Here is a 22401-nt window from a genome sequence, read left to right as displayed (position 1 = left end):
TTATTATTATTATTGTTGGTGGGTTGTTTCTTTGTTCTTTGTTTTTTTTTCTTTGTACCAAGACAAATTCCTTGTACTGTCCTAAAAACTTTACTTGGCCATTAAAACATTTCTGATTCTGATAATGAGACCTCGAAAACAAATGCATGAAAGAGAACTATTTGTTCTTTCCAGTATTAATTCTCAGATTGGTTATTATTCTAAATGCTGACATCAATGTAGGACATTGTTTGGGCCCTGCTGTGATAGAAGTGGCCCATCTATACCACACTAGCAGATAGTTACACTGTTTTGGCTGATTGACGTGAAGGTACATACGAACAGATCACTTGCAGGTAAACTGAGCAATGAACCAGCTCCTTTAAGGAAAGCTTTGCATCTTTGCGTTACATGGCTCTGCAGAACGGCATCAATGTCTCACATCAGAGCTCCACTCAGATCAGATGCACACAAGGTACATGTAACTGCCCCATTTAGTCTTTTTGGCCTGTATTTAGAAATCTGTGGACACTGCATCATATGGTATTGACATTGGAGACTGTAAGCATAGGCAGAGGAAATACTGTATGTTAGTGGATGGGGAGGGGGCATTTGTGGAGATGTATGCCTATGTGTATATCATGTGTGTATCAGTGAGTATTTGTTGGTGTGTGCCTGCACTTCCCTTTGATTAGGCTGCTCAGCGTAAATTGGCTCGACACAGACCCCCCCACACACACAAACGTAAGCCCTCAGATCCTCAGCTGATGACAGCTCTGTCTCTGCTCGCTAACAACAATCTTTCTATGACTCGCTTTGCTTTCTCGCTCCTTTCCTGACACTCTATTTCTGCTGCTTAGACGTGGGAGTTGAGGTGAAGGGAGGTGGGGAGAGGAGTGGAGAAGATGAGATAGAAAGAGAGAGAATGGGATAAGGAAGGGTGAAAATGGGAGATGAGAGGTTGAACAGTGTGAGAAACTGAAGCAGCAGGGGAGCATAGAGGCAAATATAAAGGGAACATGGAGGGAAATAGGCAGAGGAATGAGAAATAATGAGAGAAACATGGGATAGAGATGGAGGAGAGCACATGTGAGCAGGATGTGAGGCAGTGAGGGTGGGTGTGGTTTTTTGATCAGTAGACAGCTTTCATTTAGTCTGCGCGATGGGGAGGGGGAGGGGGGGTGGCTCACTGCACCGCTGCTCTCTGCTGAATGTCAGCATGTCTAACTCCAACACCCATCCCCACCCACCTCCACCCCTGTATATGACCTTCCTAGCAGCTTTGCAGTGACAACAATTCAACACAAGATGGCGTGTGTCCTGCAGGAATGCAACAACCCAGTAAAACATTATGTTACAGAGCTTTAAGACCACCTTCCTAGTCCTAGAGTTTTCAGAATATCCCTGACCTGTTGGCAAGAGATCTTTAACATCCTATGAGGTGTGAGGTAGGACCTTCAATAAAACTATTTGTTAATTTATTCAAAGGATGCTAAAAGAATACGGAACAAACTCCCCAATTGGACAATATAACCTTGTGTGCCAAATAAAGCTCTCTGCTCCTCCAAAAAAACCTGACTTTATTTATTACTAGGGTGACGAGATTTTGATTTCCAAAAAAGAGGACACTTTGTCCAACCTCGTCATCCTCAAAGTACTCGACGTTTTCTTGTATCGACCTAAAATACAATGTAGTAGATTAATAATTTGTTATTGTCCATAAGGTTTAAAAAATATTTTCTCTTTTCACAACAAATAATAAAGGTGATTGACTGAAGTCAATCACCTTTATTATGCATTATAAGATTCTGTCCTTGAAAACTGAACCTTCTTAAAATCTCTCAATCATTGAAACAATGAGAATCATTTCCTCCTGAATTAAAACTATAACAATAAACCTTAAAGCTTACATTAAATATACACTTCAGTAAATAACTGTGACCTTAACTTCCTATAGGATAATTTTTTCTGAACCGCCTTGGAGGTTTTATCATTAAGGAGGGTTTTTCCACTGACAATTTTTAATTAAATCTACCGGTATTTTATCTCTTTCAGTCTTTTGACAATTTTGTTTAAACAAAGCCAGATCTTTAACAATTTCATCACGTGTGAGTAAGATTGCCGTAATGACATGATATTGACTGTAAAGAGCAACTCATTAGCTTTCAGAAATTTCATAGATAGAGCAAATATTAGTGGAGTAATGGTCTTTTAAATTAATATGTTCAGGGTCATTAGAAAACCTGAACATTTTCATTCATTTATAGAGGTTCAGGACAAGATGTGAAAAGAGGACATGTCTGGGTAGAGGTAGGGTCACCCTATTCATTACCAATATCAACTTCTTGAGCTAGAGATACAAAAGTTTGTCTGTGATTCCACACAAACCCTTTCCAGATCATCACCATTATCTTTAGGGAACATTTTTTGATTGGTTCAGGATCATTCTTACAAAAGATTTACAGATTTTATTTATTGGTGCAAAAGGTAAATGTGGAACTTTCCTTACCTCATGTTTGGGACATTTGATGGAGAAGTCGTCTTCGTGGAATGTGCAGCCTAGGCAAGAAAAGACATTTAAGATGTTGGACAGTATTCAACTATGTTGCTAACATGATTACAATGAATCACAAAAGCAAGATTATGACACACTCCCACATCACCGGTGTTACTTAGACAAGAACCCCAACTAAAGGGCTGAGAGGTGAACAGGAAAATCATGCAGGAAGAGGAAAGGGATGTAAGAAAGGTAGAGTCGACCTTGCTTTGACTATGTACGTCAGCTTCAATGATATGGCAGCCCTTCTGATCCTCACACTGTACTTTCTAGGTATGAGGTAAGTGGTGGATAAGCCATGTCAGATGTTCTGAGACCCAGGCACACACTGGGATGGGCCACTAGAACACGCATTACAAATGGAGGAGTGCAAAAACAGATGCATCCAGACGTTCAGTGCATTTACTTCCAAGGCAATTCCATGAATGGTTCCACAGGGAGCGTAGTCAATAATACACACATTGCACACCCATCACTCTCTTTCATTTTTCTTTTCTCCATCTGGCTCACTCCAGGATCCCACCTTGCCATCATCATTCCCTATCCTCAAAGATTCCTCATTTCTTTCCTCGCTGCCCTGTTTGCTCTCACCAGTGCCACCCAATAAACCCTTCCTGTAGTCAATCATGATTACAGTTTCATATGTATTCTGGTCATGTTTGTAACATCTATATATCTCTCAACATATTCCCTAATTATGTATATTCTTTTTGCTGATGTTTTTCTTGCTCTTTCATCTCTTGTTGCCCCGTCTTTCTTACCTATCTCTTTGGCGCAGACATAGTGGTATTTATGAGAGCAGCCTCTCCAACAGCAGCTGAGGGACGCTCCCGTAATCTGGCACTTGTAGCAGCTCTGGGGTTAGTCAGACAGATAGGCCAATACCAGTAGAGATGAAAGTCAACCAATAGAAGCACAAAAAGATAAAGAGAAATGTCAAAAGTTAAAATCTTATCGTAAAGTGGATATATATATATATATATATATATTTGTAACTATAAATATACCGTTTGCGCAGAGTTCTTGGCAGCTTCTGTAAGTCCATACAGCCTCCCAGCAATCATTATTATCCCCTTGGTCCAGATGACACAGTTCTCATGAGTCCAGTGTTCCTTAGCTTCTGCTTCTATTTGAAGCCTTTGAAAAAAGCTGTCACTACCCTCTGAGTCTCCTGTAGTCTCTGAGCTTTGGCGTTGGGCCTGGAGCTGCTGCATCCTTCTGAAGCGCTCACGTAGCGTTACTTTTTTTGAAAAACCCTCAACACCTGTCCTGTCTGTTCTCGCTGCTCGTCGCAGACCCCAATGATGACGCCTGCCAATGCCTCCCTCTTGAGTAAAAACATGCTTGCTTTCCTCCTTTTCTGCATTGCCTTTACAGTCACTCTTTAAGAAGATACCAGGATCTTCAGTCTTGCTGTTAATGTTGTTGTCATAGGTCTTCTTTGACTCTTCTCTGAAATGTTCTGAGGGTCCGGCTTCTGTCAAGATTTTTCGAGGAAAAGCATCCTCTGTGTAATAAGGTCCACATAAATCACCTAAGTCTTTATAGTTTGCTGGCTTTCCACAAAGACTACAGGTGAGCTCTCTGCACAACAAAAGCTTATTCACCATGGGTCCTTGTAGCATGGCTGCTGTGTGGGGTACTATCTTTGCAACTGTGAATGGATTCCTCATTCTGAGGATGCCTTTTTTCCGACGTCTCTGAAATACTACAGCATCTTCTGGCTTGTTGACCACTGCACACCATGAAGAGAAGTCTCTAGAATTATTAATGCGTACATAAGGACAGAAAGCTAATCTTGACGTTTGGTGAAGTGTTTTACGTCTGATTCTTTTCACTGAGACAGTATCAGTCTCCTTCTCAGTGATTGTTACCACAGGTCCCACATCACATGGCTCATGTTTTTCTGTCGGTTCCTTTTCCCTTATTTCCTTTTGTCCTTTTTCTTCTTTTTCAGCCTGCTCACAACCTGCAGCCCTCACTACGGCCTCAATGACCTCAATAGCATCTTTCATCCCAGGTTTAGGCCCAGGCTTTTTGTAAACCTTCACTTGTTTTCCAGGAATTGAATCTGGTGGTGAGGTTTTGCTTCTTTTTCTCTCAGTTAGATTAGTGCTTGGTTTTCTACCTCTTCGAGGTTTTTGGATAAGCTCCACACTTGTTTTCTGGGCTGCTTCCACAATTTCATCTGCACTCATAGGAAGAGGTACTTTGGATTCTGCAGGGCTTACATTCACAATCTGTTTTTGATCAGGTTCTTTAGTGGCTGTCATATCAGCTGTCTCGGAATCTTCTGCTGTGGAAATATCTTTTCTCTTCTTTCGTCTCTGCTTTAGGTGCATCTCGTGATTGTTTTTTATTGCCCTTTGCTTAGCTAACCTTGGTGTTGTAATTATTAGCCCCCCTGCTTCCAAAGCTACAACTGAAACATCAGTACTTTCTACCATGGCCCACCTTTTTCTTTTAGTTCTGGTTGACTTGGATGTATCAGCAGATTCACTTTTCGGAGACTGTATACCCCATTCACCTGGGGTATTCACCTCAAGTGGCTCCTTCACTGGACAGAAAACTTTGTCCTCTATGCCATCCTGCTGCGATTCTGGCTGGACATTTTCTTGTTTTGTCTCATCTTTTTTTTCAAACTCTTCTTTTTCTATCTCTGTAACAACCTCAGTGGTCAGTAATTCTTGACTTAATTCATGCTCTTTATTTTGCTCTGTCACATCATTATTCCTCTCTGCCTGTAGACACTTGTTCCCTCCCTCTTGTGTAGACTCAGTCACTTCAGCATTATTTATCAGCGTAGAGATCTCACTTTCTTTTGAGAATTCAGGTTCAGACGAAACCTTGACTGCCACCTCATCTATCAAATTGCTGTCAAGCTGGGTAATTGGAAGGTGTTTTTTTGAGCTAGGAGATGTTATCTTCTGCACCATTGCTTCATATTTTTGCCCTCTGCCTTTGCGAGGTGGAAGAACTTTAGTTCTAGTAGGGCACTGAGTAGGAACCAAAGGCACATCACTCGTGGAGTCAAGTCCACTTATGTTGAGAGGAGTGTCTTTTGTGACAGGAATGACAACTGGTGATTTTTTAGCTGGCCCTTGCTTTTTTTTTGAACCACGGACGTTCTCCTGAGTATCAGAGACAACATCTTCCAGCTTGGTGGGTTGGAGTGGTGAAGGTTTTAGTTTGGGCTTTGGACCCCTCTTTTTCTTTACTTGCACTACAGGTAGTTCTGGGCTAGATGTATGTTTGACTGGAACAAGTGCCTTTTCATTGGATTCCTCTATTGGGACTGTTGTTGTGGCCATTGGGTCACTTGGAATAACAATGTTTGTGACGGTGTCAGAAATAGATGTCTGCATGTGCTCTACAATTTTAATGTCTTCTTCATTGAAAGAGACATCACAGGCCTTAAGTTCAGTAGATGCGTTGGATGAAATAACTTCGCCTTTGACCTTTTCTTTTGGTAATTTATCTTGTGAGGGCTTTCTCGATCTTAAGACCATGTTCTTCTGCTCCCCCTGTTTTCCCTTTATTTCCTCATCTGTCAAAGTGTCTTCCTCTAGTTTTGGTTTTGTCCCTTGGATCACCTGTGGTACAGGTGTTTTTGAGCTCTTCCGACTTCTGCTTTGCATCACCACAGAGTGTTGAAGTGGTTCTTCTTGTGTTAGCTTTGTTTTAGAAACTGAACCTTTGGGACGCCCAACAGGGGCCTTTATTGGAGCAGTATCTGGTAAGACCGAAACCTCTATAGGATTCAGTCCAGACTTAGGCCGTGTTTTCGGACCTGGTTTTATAGCTGGTTTTGAACCAGGCTTTGAGCAAGGTTTGTATCCAGATTTCAGACCAGGGTTAGGTCTTGGTTTTAAGCCTGGTTTTGGTCCTGGTTTTCTTTTTATGGAGGTCTCAATTTTCAGAGACTGTTCTGGTTCAATTGCCAAAATCTTTGGACTAGGTTTCATTCCAGGTTTGGGTCCTGATTTTAAACCATGCTTTAGGCCTGGCTTGGGCCCTGGTTTTGCTCCTGGTTTTGGCCCTGGTTTGTGCCCTTGTCTTGAGCCTGGTTTTGGTCCTGGTTTTCTTTTCACAGGAGATTCTGCTTTGGATACCAGTTCCAGAGCATTAAATGATCGAGTACACATTCTGGAGGAAAAACCATCAGCTATCATTTTGGAAGTCTGACTACCAATCGACTCCTGATGAACAAGGTCCATTTCATCTGAGTACAACATTGTTTTGCTTGGTGGCAAATCTGGTTTTTCTACAGGTGAGTGAGGTTTTTCATCCTCTTTCAGCTCTCTTTCTAAGCTTAGCTGTCGTCTGAGGCCAACGGCTGATTGCAGAATTCTTCTTCTTCCTCTGGCGTGCTTGCGTCCAAATGCCCTTGGGTGAGCCGATGGAGCCACAGGTTCTGGCTTAGCTAAGGGGGTCACAGCACTGGCACAGCTAATTCCTGGTTCCATGTCCTCATCTCCCTTTTTGGGGGAGGGTGGAGTGTTTGCCCATGAGGGTGCTGAGGGAAGTATTGATTTTCCTGGTAGCTGAGGAGAGTCTGGTTCCAGCACTTTAGCATCACTGTGATCAATATGATCTCTTCCTTGAGCTAAAGGTGTTGACTTATCATTAAGAGCAGAAAAAACTGGCATAGCAGACTGGGGCTGAGGAGCTGTATCACCAATGGCTGTCTCCATTGCAGATGCTCCTGTGGCTGGGATTATAGCTGCTGGGTTAGGATGTGCAAGTGCCCCTGTAAACTCATGATCAGCATGTATCTCAGTGCTCTGCCCCTCTGTTCTGCTGTCAATATCTGTAGAAGTTTTTTCTGGTCCAGCCTTTATGTTCACTGCCTCCTTTGTCAATGAGAGGCTAATTTGATCCTCATCTCCTTGTTCTTCCTGATCCTCTGCAGACACTAAAGAGGGAGAAGAAGATGTTTGTTGCATGTCTTTTTGCTCCTGTTTCTCTGCACACTCCTCTCCTCTGTCTTCCTCTTCTTCTTCATTAACCAGATCTCTGCCATTTCCCATGTCAGAGTTTCCATCTTCCAATTCGTCAACCCGAGGGGTTGGAGAAGTGTTTGTTGAGCTGTCCTCTTTTTCTGTGGAATATTGATTATGTTCAATTTCACCACAAGGAGTGAAAGGCAAAGTTTTCTCAGAGCTCTCTGATGCAGAAGGGGATTCTGATTTAAACATTTCAGATTTTAATTCCTGGCCAAACGTACCTTTTTGGCTAGAATCAGAGAGAACTGCTGGTGACCTTTCTGATTCTTTTACGTCAAGGTTGTAATTTCTCTGGAACCTTTGGTAAGCCATTTCATTACAATAGTCTCTTTCTGTCACCTCCATGTTCACTTTCCCGTAAACAGCCGGGCTTTTATCCTCATCTGACCAGCTTTCCAGTTTCTCTGTCGATTTAGTTGTGTCTGAATGTGTTTCAATATCAGATGTTCTTTCTGTAGTCAGCTCTTCTTTGTCTGTGGATTTCTCTGTCCATGCTGATTCTTCAAAATTCTCTTTTACAGGGTCATTGACCTGCTGTATATCAGATGGAGAGTCGTTTTCTTGTATCATAGGACTGGGCATTGTTATGCTTGTTGGGGATCGCTCATCACCAATGCTCTTAACTGGAGTACTCATGCCATCAGCTCCCTGCACTGATTGACATCTGGTAGGCTCAGGGGTTAAGTTGTGTAGACCTGAGTCTCCAGATCTGGTAGACATGTCATCTGGTGATGCCATAGAGCATGAAGAGGCTGTATCCATACTGAGTTGAGTGTTATTTAGGGCTTGGGCTGGACTTCTTCCCTGCCCATAGTAGTAGTAGCCCCTTTCCAGTTGTTCATCACTACTGCTGGAGTAACCCCCTTCATGGAGTTCCATAGGCAATGGATGGTGTTGTGAAGTAGTGTAAGGGTCCTGCATTAGGCCGCCGCTAACACTACCCCCGCCCTCAGGATATGGAGGACTTTTGTACTCCTCTCCCTTTTTGGAGGATGCACCACTTCCGGCACTACTGTTGCTTCCACCACTGCTGCGCTTTCCAGCTTTCTTATTTGCTACCAGAGCCTCTGAAAGCAGGAGTTGTTGGACATTATTGGATATGTTCTCCACCTGAGAGGTGAGAGCATTCAAGCTCCATAAACTAGGATTTGCTAATAGCTTCTCTGAGAAACGTTCCTTCATGGTGGTGACCTGTGGTGTTGTAGTATAGCTGTGAGAGGCTGCATGTTGTACACTAGGGGAGGGGTGTGAGCGTGGGGGTATCAACATCGTGTTTGTGCTGGCTTGCTCTTGCATGCCAGCTGAAGAGGATGATGCTGAAGAGGCAGCCCCAGGGGTCATGGGGGGTTGGCCATATTGGAAGGACTCTGGATTTGTCATTAGAGGAGAAGGAGTAGAGCTGTATGAAGGGGAACGTCCAACAGAGCGTGCAGGGGAGTGGCTTGAGGAAGGACTACATGTTTGATAGTACTGTTCTGGTGATCTGACAGACAGCTCTGACAGACAATAATTTTGCTGTGGTTGACTGAAGTGTTGATATTTAGAGTGGGGTTCTTGGGGGTTTCCCATGCCTTGCAGAGAGGGCTGCTGTTCATAAGCCCTTGAAGAAGGTGGCTGATAACCATAACTGTTGGACCTGTAACCCACTTGTTTTAGATTACTGTGAGTGCTCATCTGTCTGTTGTACTGGGAATTTGAGGGTATACTGAAACCTTTGTAACACTGTGGCATAGGGCTAAACTTCTCCATATAGGATGATGGAGATGGTGAGTGCTGTGGGTAGTGCAGATGACTCTGAGGATACATGAGGGGTGCAGGGGAAGGATTTGGAGGGTGGGGCTGTTGATGGGGGCTTCGATAGGCTGGAGTAGATGATTGTTGACAGTGATCTTGGGAGTTCCCCAGCATGTTCTGGTCAATGTACTGTGAGCTAGGTGCAGGGGTGCCGGCGCCCTCCAAACGTCCTACCATTTCCTGGTCATACTGTGCTATTTGCCTCGGGTCCTCCCACTTCTGTTGCAGGTGGCCCTCACTTACATATTGGGCTGAGTAATTTCCACCACTCATGTGGTTGCTGTAGCTTCCAGGGCCCTGCAGGTGCTGATTGGGGTTTGGTGGAGGCACTTTGCTTCCTCTGAATGCCTTTTTTGGCTGTGAAGGTGCTGAGCCTCCATTTCCAGGTCCACTGCCCCCATCATTGCCTGGGTAACCAAGGTAGGATTGCTGACTATAACAGTCCTTCTGCCCTCCGCCAATCCCTGGCCCTCCAGCTGGTGCCATGCCCGTGGGGTTTGCTAATGAATGAGTTTCATAGCTGGGCCTGGTGTGTCCTGGGCCTGGGCCGGAATGGGGACTGGGGCCTGGATGCTGGGGATGATGTGGGTGTTGTCGATAGGTTTCTAGTCGAGATAATTCATGGTGCTCTTGCTGGTAGCAAGGTTGGTTGCTGTGGTAACCACCGCTGCGCTCACGGAAGGACTGCATAACTCTCCTCTGTAGCCAGAGCAGGGAGGGGGAGGTGAGGTGAGATGGGAGAGGGGTGAGGGAGGGGGGTTTGGAGTTCTGGAAACAGGAAGAGAGGGGAAAGAGAAAATGGATAAGAAGGGTTAGCATCAGTGTAAACAAATCCATATTTCAATTTTTTTTTTTTTTTATACTGAAATGTAAACACATCCATGACTGGAACCAACTAAAGCCTAGATACATTACTTAAAGGGCTATTTTCACACAAGCTTTTCTGGCTCATTTTCATTTGATTAACTTGGTCCACTGCAACATATTATCCTTTTCTTCCCCTGCATCAAAGCAAATCCCAATTTCTTCTGAGGCAATGCAGGAAGTCATATGGTATGTGCTTGTTTTATGTTTTATTGTTGTTTATACATGTTGCTGTCCAATTGACCAGAAGGGGTGTCAGAGAGTGTGGAATAGTGTGACTTCTAGTTTATCTGTGCATGTGTCATTTTTCATACATGTTGATTTGCATGTGTTCTTGTGCATTCACGTGACAGAAGGAAAAGCAGAAAGAAGCACTTTAAAGCGTTTAGCCTCTTCTATAAAAGGAAAAAAGTCATCTTGAGATAGAGCTGTGTGCCTGTGTTTGTGTGTTTGTGTGCGACTGTGTGTGTAAGCATGAGCCAGTTTCAACACAATATCCGAGCGTTCAACCCACCCCGGGGACAGCAGTGCACATCCCACCAGATGCACAGGGGCATTATTCATCCCTAACACAAGATGTGTGTGCACGACAAAGGAAAGCAAATTGTGACTATTGTGTGCACCTATTCTATCACAAGAAAGCCTATGTGTGACTGTTTGTACATATATATGCTGGTCCAAAGCTTTTGGCAGTACCTTGAATACACACGAAAACACACAACAGAAAACTGGCTCACACAGTCCAAAACAAATCCTCTCATACCCCCGCCATAGTTGCCCACAGAGATCCTTCGTCCTCCTTCCTGCAGCTCCACCTGGGGTTCTGAGTGCATGTGTGTGTGAGGACGCTGGTTCACACGACCTAAATAAAATGCTCGTAGAAGATGGAAGGCTAGAGTTTTCAGCACATATTATAGAGCAGTGTTTCTCAAATGGGGGTACGCGATGGTACTACATGGGGTACTTGAGACAGAGAGAGTGGAAAATTAACAAATGAAAGCATTACAAATATGGGGTTTTATAATGTTTATCTTTAGTTAGAAATGATAATCATAATTATGATAGTGGAAATGACCTTGATTAAACCATGAACTGAAAACACAAGCCATGAGATGAACGGAAATGATAAAAACTGTTGCAAAAAGTCTATCCAGGAGCCACTAAACTCTGTTTTATTCCTAACATTTACAAAATAGTGTGTTATCACTCATTCATTCCATCCTTATGCTCTATAGTTGTCTTTTCATAGTATTCTAAGCAAAATGTTGTAGCTGAACAAGGGGGTACTTGGATTTAGAAAGGGAGAAATTGAACCAACATTTTGAAAACCACTGATATAGAGGATTCACTGAAAGGAGATTATTTTCAGTGGTCCAACATTGTAATGTTACTGATGTTTCTCAACATGTGTTCCCATTTTATTCTATGTTCTGCACAAATATAAAATGTGCTTTATTGGCTTTTCTTGTATTTTCTACCTGAAGCATTGCACGGACCTCCAAAATTACCCTCCCTAATCAATTCACACCACTCCTCCTTCAGCAATTTCTTTTTTAATCAAAAATAGATAAGTGTGTGTGAGTAGTGTCTGTATTCCAATCACGTCCTCCCTCAACCTCTTTGCTGCGCCTCCTCTTTTCACTTATCCCCAATGCATCACAGAGTGGCGGCTGGATTTGTGGATGCACGACGTCACTTGTTGGGGTCAGGTATAGGAGAGAGGAGAGGCAGTCATGCTGAGATCATCAAATTGCCCCTGCTGATGCACCCATCTATCTCTGTGTTTGTCTGTTTGTCTATTAGGGGGTCGGATTGATTCCTTAAGCAGTAGAAAGTGGAATGAGAAGAAACACACCTATAGTTCCCTGTCACACACACTTCAAGAAGGACTTGTTGTTTGACAAATCGTGTGTGTGTGTATGTGTGTGTTTCCTCATTGAGTTGACCTCCTTTTCCCATCCTCAGATGACTGTTTTTCGTGTGTCACCCAACACATTGTTTTCTGTGCACAGAAGGTACCATTCTCTTCCTCATACTATACTATCTCACTGTTTTTCACCAACGTGCTCCCTTTATTTTTCATTGCTCAAATCTCTCACACGGACTGGAAAGAAGACGGGCAACGAGACGGGAAAGACAACAAGGCTGTGGGGGTCTAATGGGAGGAGAGAGAGAAAACAAGCCAGCCCAGTGAGAGAGGAGGGGGGGTGAGATGGAGATAGGAGGATGCGAAAGCTGTGGAGGAGAGATAGAAAGATAAGTTTGAAGAGGGAGGAGAATGGGGGGGTGTGGGGGGTGCAGAGAATGGAGGAGGATAGATGATTTACTGAGTGGGCTTTACAGCTTGGGCTCATGGGAAATATGAGCTGGAGGAAACATTGCACATACAAATACAAAATACAGACGCGCTTTACGCATAAATGGACAAATGCATCGAAAAAGCGTCAAATCTGCACAAACTTATAAAGTGGTGGGAAGAATAATTAGCCCAAGGCTTTTTGCTGTGAGTGACAAGACGAGTGATTGATAACGATGGATGAGTTCTGCTTCTTATCATGGCGGCGTCACTTGATATGACTTTGTAAACCTTAGTGTGCTAGTCCGTGTACCCCTGCATATTGGTTGTGACCTTTTCATTTTTTGTATTAGGGGGTCCACAAATAAAATATTTGGAAAAACAAGCAGAGGAAGGGTAAGAGCGGAGATGAGGTTGAATCTGATTGTTCCGCTGGATGCTCCTAATGCGCAGAGCTGTGACTGTTTGCAGTTCCTCCCTTTACTCTTTTTTTTAATCCTCTCTCCCTCCTTTTCATCACAACATCTTCAGAGGCAGCTCAAGATGGGATTTATCTACTTCCTCTGCACACACGCACACATCCGCACATACAAAGCTGCTCTCTTCCTCTGTCGGTTCTCCAACACTCTCGCTCCAAATCTCATTTCTGCTCTCCGTCTTCCTGACACCAACAGGCGTGCACATGCAAATGTACGAGCACCCACAGAACCGCGCACACACGCACGCATGTAGTGACACACATAAACGCGCACACACACACACACAGTGACACACATAAATGCAGGCACACACAGTGGAAGGAATGGAGCGTCTTCTAGTGTGTTTACCTCCCGAGTCGCCCTGGTTAATTATGCATACAGACGCAGTTTGCTGGTGTGGAGGAGATGCCGTGGAGGATACTGCACAGACACACACGCACAGACACACATGCACAGACAGACACAGACACACAACACCATTACACAACAGTCAACTCTACAACCAAAATCCTCTTCACACACCAAAGCTGAGCTCACTCACAAAAATAACGCAAACAAGCCACGCTCCCTCTTTCAACCCATCACCCTTACACACACTCAAAGTAACGGATTACATTTACTCACATTACAGTAATTGAGTTGCTTTTGTAATTGTACTTTTTGGAGTATATTTCTAAATCAGTATTTTACTTGTACTTAATTACATTTTAAAAGAAGTAAAGTTATTCTTTACATTTCCACACCCAACCGTTGCTAAGTAAATTAGAATATTTGCATTTCCTAAAGAACATGCAAGTGAGGATGCAGGTGCTGGCCTGCATCACTGAACACTGCATTGGCTTTAGCCTAGCACTAGCATTAGTCTTGCACTAGCATTAGCCTAGCATTAGCAATAGCCTAGCATTAGCTAGCATTAGCTAACATTAGAAATAGCTAACAAACAGTAGCATTAGCCTCACATTAGCATTAACCTAACATTAGCAATAGCCTAGCATTAGCACTAGCCTAACATTAGCATTAACATTAGTCTAGCATTAACCTAGCGTTAGCATTAGCCTAGCATTAGCCATGAAACAGCTGCTTATCTTAAAGGGCCTATATCATGCTAAATCAACTTTTTTGAGCTTTTAATCTTGTTACAATGTTAAATCCTTATCAAAAGCACCTCCAAATTATTATTGGATTTCCTTCCTGCATCTCCTCACTAATCCTGCTCCCTGAGCTGCTGCTCTGCCCTCTGCTGAAAAACGAGCGGTCAGACTTTATTGACGTCACTGAAGTCTGAACCGCCTCAGGAAGTGCCTGCTGCCAGTGTAAGTACCAAATGCAAGTATATGCAACTGCAGCCACGGGTACAGTACAAGCGAAGCCCCTACAAACCACGCCCATGCACGCAATTTTTCAATGTGCTGAGTCGTTCCATTTTTAGTATCCGTTATATCGCCTTGTAATGCCTTTGACTTGATCTGGCGTGTTTGTGACACAATGTGATGCAGCGGTTGGACAAAATAAATGATGATCACCTTAAATGCACTATTCCTGTAGTTAATATAGATGAGGAGGAGAAGAAAGTGACTTTGCAGCTTAACACTCCAGTGTTTGAAGCAGCTGATCTCCGCTGCTGCTGCTGCTGTTATAAACACATGGCCTGAAGCGCTGAGACGGACTCACAATCACAATAGTCTCTTAAATATCCATGTTTTTTAGTGTAATGTGCAGTTTTTGGGCTGAAAACCATAACAACAGTTTGTGGATAGTAAAGACTAAATTGCTTTGGTGATCACTTATCTGCCTCGCAAGAGCGAGGCAGACAAGTCAGCGTTGATAGACACTCCTACTCATGAATATGCATGAGTAGGCTCCAACACAGCCTGTTTTTAGAACTGCTTAGAAAGTGACTTTTCAGGGGGCTAAAATTCTGGAAAACAGGCAAGTTTGGGAAAATGAACCTCAAATACTATGTTGTTGGGTTTCTTAGAACAAATGGAGATGAATGAAAAATAGCATGTTATAGGACCTTTAAAAGTTGAATGGTTGAAATCCATTGACGAATGAATGAACAGTTCAAGTTGAAGCCATTAAATCTTAAAACCCTGAAATCGAAATGAATGGGGACATTTTTAAACAAAAAGTCCTGGTTATTGGTGTTTTCATTTATTATTTTTAAATTACATTTTAAGAAACCTTTTATTTTATACAGATGCCTTTGTGGAAAATAAATTACCATAAATTCCTTTTTGGGCCTATGCTACAAATGTAGATAATTATATCCTGGATTAATCTCTGTTAGCAGGCTTCAACTAACCAAACATTCCCTATCAGAGAGAAGCTGTCTTACGACGGTCGATCACAACACGCTAATTTAAGCCAAGCCTTGGTATGTGCGCGTTCACATAAAAGGGGTGGAGATTGCAGTGTCTGACCAATCATTAGAGAAAACTGGCAGAGCGACTTTTTTTTTTTTAAATGGAGGAACAGCTAATGATCTTACACAAATATGACGAATTTAAATTCATGATGACAGCAAAGAGCAACAACTCTTCAGCGTGCATTGAATGGCGGTGAATCGCTGACTCTGTGAATGCGTAAAAACATGAGATTATTTATGATATTAATCCATTGGATAGGATGATAAACTTACAGCGCTCTGATTCGTTTCCCTTTATTACCTTTATTATCTCTTGCACATAGACTTTGCACTGATATCTTTAAATATTTATATATTTATACTGCATCCTTCTCTGACCTGGTTTTTTATCATTTTTATTCTTTTATTCTCACTGCTTATCCAACTGTTTTTTGTTGTGGCTAAAATGCAACATAATCACTTTCTGCAGTGCATCTCTGATGTTATGTTGAATGACAATAAAGAAATCTATCTAACTATTTACAGAACACATGTTTTTCTATTCAAGTAGACCTATTTATCGCACACACACTGGGATGAGAGCACATTGTTTTCATTGCGGTCAGCCTCAGCATATGAATGAATAAATATGACTTCACCCGTCATATCCGCATACACAGGCTTCATCAGCTGACTGTAGATCAGTCCATCAGATATAAATCTATATCTTTCCTAAAGGCTGTCATCGGTAAATGAAATGATTGCATTTATCATTAATAGTCTTCTTTCCTAAACACAACTGTCAGATGTGCACCAACCAGGATCTTCTAACAATGGGCAGGTTGTTTTCTAAGAGAACTGATTGGTCATTAGGCGGGGCTTTAGTACTCGCTAAGATTCTAGCCTCAACAAAACCTGCTCCCGACCAGGCCAGTCACTCAGCCTAAGTTACCATGGAGATTTAGCTCCGTAAAACATCAGCCAGCTTTCGTATTCCAGCACACACTGATTAAATCCTGGAAGTTAGCGTGATAAGAGGTAATCTTGCTTCATAACATAGGGCCTTTAAGTTTATACATGAGATGTTTACTGTCTGCAAGGGAACCGTGGTTAAGATGTATTACCAAAAATAAATGTGGGGGGTGAAAGTAACTAGTAACTTTTACTTTGAGTACTATTTAATTGAGCTACTTTTGACTTGTATTTGAGTGTTTCATGTATGTCTTACTTGTACTACTACTTGAGTATAGGATATATCAGTACTCTTTACACCTCTGCACACACTAGTGTCTGCCATTAACAGCCTGCTTAACACAGCACGCTCCCAAATAACGCAGCAACTCGCTCTGTTGCTGCTTCCAATCAGTGATCTCACTGTGCTCACTTCCTAATTACGTGCACTTTAACTTTAACTCAGCTCAGAGAGCATTCACAAGCCTCCAACCATCACTGGCCCTATTCAGAGCTCCAGTCAGAACCCGCTCCTCTGTGAATACCGTGCCCTTTTACTTGATAACCCCAAGATCAACACAGTGGACAGGCAGACAAACAGAAAAGGGACACACACACACACGCTCCACAGCTTCAGGACCAGACTGTGTGGGTGGGTTTCCACCCGAGGGATAGGCTTAAGAGATGGAGGAAGCCAATATCTGCTCTGACATTTGTCAGTGTCCTGTTGTCATGACACACAGCTAGAAGTCAGCAGGGTCATCGGCACACACATTATGACACGAGACATGGAGTGGGCGGAGCCTATCACTGACACTCAAAGGAAGCCACGGAGGCAGACAGATGGATTAAGCCATTAGACATTAGATTGTTATGGAGTTTAGCGCAGCCAGGCCATAGATAGAAGGGAAATGTTTTATCATTTCTAACATTGAAAAATTATTTTCTCACTGATTTAAGACATTAGTCAAAACTGACCCGTTATCATAAGAGATGCTAACAGAAAGCTAACAAGAGTGGAAAGTTATGTTTTATGGGCTTATTTATTTCAGGCTCAGTAATTGTGATTAATTGAATTCGAACTTCAGTCATTGAGAATATAATTGTAATTGACCTTCAGGGGGAACATATTAATTGGAATTTTAATTGTATTTGGACAAAATGCCGGTTACCGTAATCATAATTGAGTTGTAATTGGTCATGGATAATTGAAGACAGAATTTTAATTGAAAAATGTAATTGACCCCAACCCTAAACTCCTCCCATATGAAATTTTGTCTGCATTTTATCAATCTAAAATGCACTGGAGTGAAATAAAAAAAATAATACCAAGATTTAAAATTATAATAAATAACAAAATCCATATCATTGCGTCTTTTTAAGTGTTTATAAGTCATAAAATGCTTTGCAGCAACAGAAAAGTCAGTAAAAGCAAACTCGCTTAAAATTTTGTCACTTTTCTTCAGTCAGAAAAGCCAGTTGTTGCAATGTGTGTGTCTGTGTGTGTATGACGCCGTCTCGGGTGTTGGGGATGAGTCATCGGCTCACACACGGCTGTCTGTTCCATAACAGTTGAAGACCACACGCTCCCCTGGATGTGGGCATGGAATTATGAGCACAGAGCCAATGCAGAAAACACTTAAATGCATGAATTACAGTGGAGGTAAAACTTAACAGCAGATGCTGGCACATATGCACACGCAGACACACAGACACGCTGCTGCAGGTTGGGCAAGAAGGGATAAATAAAGGTCAAAGTGAGGAAAACCTAGGGAGACGTGTCTGTCTTTGAGCCAACAGGGAAAACGTGTTTGTCATTGCATTTTTCAGCTTCCAGAGTTTGGCTTGGAACTCAAATTTGGTTCCTAAAGCAGAAAACAATCAGAACGCAAAGTAGAAAATGTCCAATATTGGACCAAAAAACCATGGGTTGACAATAATCTGTCTATCATTCATTCTGTGGTTATTCCATTTTAAAACCAAATTAAAAAAAACAAAGAAACGTTGTGGTTATTTTGTTTTATTGACTTAAAACCAAAACAAAAATACAGAAAAATCTAAAGCCAGACAAGCAGCATTTTTCTGTTTTTAAAATCAAATCTTTGTGTGATGTTTGGATATTTACAGGAAAACTGTGGATGAGAGCTTCATGTTTTAAGCTCACCACACAGAGGGACCCACAGACGGGGGCAGGCTGACTCTGCTGTATTTGATAAAAATGATCTTGTTTCATGTTGTCCACCTCACAGCGATGCAAAGAGACGTATTTTGTGTCAATAATGTTTTGTTAAAGAGTTATTGATGCTGGAAGTCTGAATCTGTGAATATCTGCCAACTTTACTGAACAGTGTTACGGTCCAATTAGTATCCAGATAAACTGGTGAATGACTATTGACTGTGAGGCTGGTGTGATGAACAACAGATGTTAGAACGTCTACCATTTGACACTTTGGCAAAAACGATTACAGCTTTTTTGAGGGCAGTAAAAATATATTTTTTGCACATTATAAATACCGCTGGCCACTAACAGCAGCCGTCAACACAAGAAATAAGGAGCCTCTGGTTACTTTAATCACATATCATATGCATGTTTTACGTAACATCCTTTTTATTCATTTATGTATTAATAACATTTCAATTCACCAGTTCATCAGTAATGTGACTTATGCGTTGCTCTTTTCTTTGTCTGCTCCCGTCCGTGGATCCTCTCTGAGTGGGGAGCTTAAAACATGAAGCTCTCGTTATAGTTTCCCGGTAAATCTCCAAATATCACACAAACACAAGAATTAATTTTAAAACAGAAAAACGCTACTTGTCTGGTTTTTGATTTTTCTGTATTTGTGTTTAGGTTTTAAGTCAGTAAAACAAAAAAAACACTGTTTATCTGTTATTTTGATTTGGTGTTGAAACGGAATAACCAAAGAACAAACAGTACACGGGTTGTTAAGACTGAATGAAAGAAGCAATCTTATACTTATGTCTTCATATAACTTTAATTTACATCCTCTGGTACAATCATTTGGCGCTCCTATATGCGATGCTCCTCCATAAGACTCGCCTTTATCCCTTTCCTCCATCCATCTTTTCATTCTGTCTTCCAGTGCAGTCACCTACAGCGGCCAGCTGCCAGCAGCTGCCCTTTGAAGGACTAAACCTAGCTTTGTTGACATGGAAACAGAGTGATGAGAAGGGCGAGGATGGAGCGGAGAGAGAGTGACAAGCAGGCACAATCAAGCACATAGACATTTTTCCTTAGCAAAAGGTTACCGTGGATACTCGGGCTTGTGACAACAAGAGCGAAAGGAAACTGATTGCTCATTTCCTGCTCCATGTCTGTCCATGTCTCCATGTGGGTAGGTGACTACAGACATAGATGTGGACAATGCACACAAAGATGTATATTTGTGTGCATTGGTCTGAAAAAAGAGGTATGCTTATACTGTACACATGTGGATGTTCAATATAGAATTCTGACTCATTTTGAACATTTGTAGGATTTCCTTGAGGCTAAGAATTACATGGTCACCTGTTTGGGGGGTGCTTTATCAAAGAGAAAGCAAGAGGAAAAAACTGTAGTTCAGCAATAAAGCTTCAGGCACAGTGGCCATGTTTCCATGAGAGCTTTAATTTCCTTTTAATCCAGAATGAAAATTAAATCCACTTTAAACTGACCTTGTAAACACCTAATTCTGAATGAAAATGGCCATTCTGAATTAAACTTAAATCCAAAGGAGGTGGCTGGTTTATTCTGAAATTAATTCCGAATTGAATAATTAATCTTGTAAACGTTTAATTTCACTTTAATTTTTTATTTTTTATTCATTCTGTGCATGCTCGTCCTGTCGCAAAGTTAAACAGTGTGTTATTGTTGCGCTGCTGCTTCAAAACTACAATCAAAATAAAAGTGAAAACAGTTCTTATTATGTGGTCTTCTATATTTTAGCCCAAAAAAAAACATTTATTTTGTGTTTTTTTCCTGTAGACGTGATACTTCACATTCACCCCATGTCCACTCAGAACCATTCCAAACCCCCAGGCTTAAAGCGGAATTGAATAAAGGTAAATGAATGTGTATTGCATATAAACACCAATTCAGAATTATTATTTCCATGTAAACATAAAGCAGAATACTTTAATTCCGAATAATTAATTCTGAATTAAAAAACATAATGTAATCGTGGCCCTAATTCATTGACATCGCTGATTTTCTGCAGAGATAATGACCTTCAAAATATGCATGGCCATCATATTAGCTAGTAAACAATGCATAAAAAGCCTGATGAGGCTGTGCAGATTCATGCAGGCCTTACATTACTGAGTGCAAAGCTAACCAGTGGCGGGAAGCAAAGAGCCTCTGAACTCCAGAGCAGTGGAGATTTATGTTGTGGCAGGACAAATTACTTCTCACTAATTAATTAGTCCAAATCTGTTGATTACCTGAGGAAGCTTTCAAGGATTTAAAGGCTTTATCATCATATGCATAAATAACAGGTTATCAACGCAATGCTTGGTTCTTTGGCCGCTGGAAAGTAAATATTGAATAATTAAAATAACTAAGTTTTAAAAAGTTTAAATAAAAAAAGCAATTCTATTGCAAACGTGTCATGGAGGAGGCAGAGGTAATGGCTGGGAGGTGGTAGCCCCCGGTCTTATGGCCTGGGGGTAAAAACTGTCCTTAAGCCTTGAGGTCCTGCTTTTGAGACTTCAGTAACTTCTGCCAGACAGCAGGAGTGTAAAAATCTAATACTGGGAATGGGTGGGAGAGAAAGCACTAGCCAATGATTATGATGCTGGACTATTTTTAAAAGGTTGGGTTTTACCCCTAAAATTCATTTCATATAATATTCTTCAGCACTGCATATCAATGTTGTACATTTTCATGTTTACGATGTTGTAGGAACATTGTGAGGATGCAACCTGAAACTGCGTTCATTTATTTTTTGTTTTCTTGGTTGCTGATATGATGTACTTATTTTTTCGTGCAGCTTGAAACAACATTTTTTCGTTACTCTTGGAATGAAAGTAGGCTTCTGCAGGTCCTTTGTAGGCCCTGTGAAAGATATATATTAATTCATTTGTTGTTCTTTTAACATTACAAGTTACTTTTTTGCGCAGAAAGTGAAAGTGAAATGAAGCAGAAAGTGGTCGCAAATTTTTGTCGTCAACATTATCAATTATGTTACTAAACATTTTTACATTATTGTATATGATACACACATTGTGGTTGGTGGGAATCGCTATATATTTATTTATCTATTTATTTTTTGCCACCAGCCCCGCCCCCACCGCAAGAATCTCAAACTCCGCCTATGCACACAGACTAATACTTTTGGCAGAATAGTTAACATGTTCGTATAAATGTGTGTAGGTAGACTCTAGCTGATCTTCCTGTAGATGTGTGAACCCTAAAATACAAAGAACTAAGAGCCATAGAGCCATGTGGATTCATGCTTTTAAAGAGGAAGTGACCTCTAACATAGCCACATCCTCTTTGTTTCTGTATGTCTCAAATACCTTTTCGTAAGCACGCACGCACACGCACGCACGCACACACACACACACACACCATATCAAAGCAGGAAGCAGGGTCCTGTAAAGTGGGCCATAGTGCTACTTGGTATTCCATCAGAATCTTTCAGAAAATTACACTCTGGAACCAGGGAAAGACACGGTGCGGGCAGAGAACAGGTGAAAACTGGTTGACCTGATGTTTTCCCCAAACAAAAACAAAGAAAAGCTTCCAGAGAGTGGTGTTCCATAAAGTCTGTGAACTAAACCTGGTCGCTGGCAGGTTTTATCAAAGAAACCCTGGGTTTCTACCTGGCTCCGCCCACCTGAACACCATTTCTGAACACTTTAATGAACCTTAACTCTTCTCTGAAACATATTAGTCACATCACACACCACAGACGTGCTCACATCATTACTAATGTTGTGTTGCTTTACGTTTTTTTTGTTTGTTTGTTTTGTGCAAACGGTAGTTTTCTTTATAACATTGTGGATACAGATCATTAAGTGACAGACACTGAGATGTTGATCTGCATTAAAACATCTACTGACGTCTGTAGTAAAGTTCACTGAATACAAACCTGTGGATAATATAAAGGAGGAAATGATAATTTAAATAA

At 41.6% G+C, this 22401-nt stretch overlaps 1 protein-coding gene across 2 annotated transcripts in view; it reads right to left on the bottom strand.

Moving 5' to 3' along the window:
* rai1 (retinoic acid induced 1) overlaps nucleotides 1-22401 on the bottom strand; it is an 87677-nt gene that overhangs the window by 5181 nt on the left and 60095 nt on the right. For both annotated transcript variants that reach the window (XM_028454512.1, XM_028454513.1), the window contains exons 2-4: nucleotides 3544-10104; nucleotides 3298-3391; nucleotides 2489-2538 (exon numbers count right to left, since the gene is read on the bottom strand). In XM_028454512.1, coding sequence (XP_028310313.1) covers nucleotides 2489-2538; nucleotides 3298-3391; nucleotides 3544-10026 — 6627 coding nt within the window. In that variant the 5' untranslated portion in view covers nucleotides 10027-10104. The remainder of the gene's footprint in view (nucleotides 1-2488; nucleotides 2539-3297; nucleotides 3392-3543; nucleotides 10105-22401) is intronic.

This window comes from Gouania willdenowi, chromosome 8 (assembly GCF_900634775.1).
Source record: "Gouania willdenowi chromosome 8, fGouWil2.1, whole genome shotgun sequence".
Lineage (NCBI taxonomy): Eukaryota > Metazoa > Chordata > Actinopteri > Blenniiformes > Gobiesocidae > Gouania > Gouania willdenowi.
This window is presented reverse-complemented; position numbering and strand designations above follow the sequence as displayed.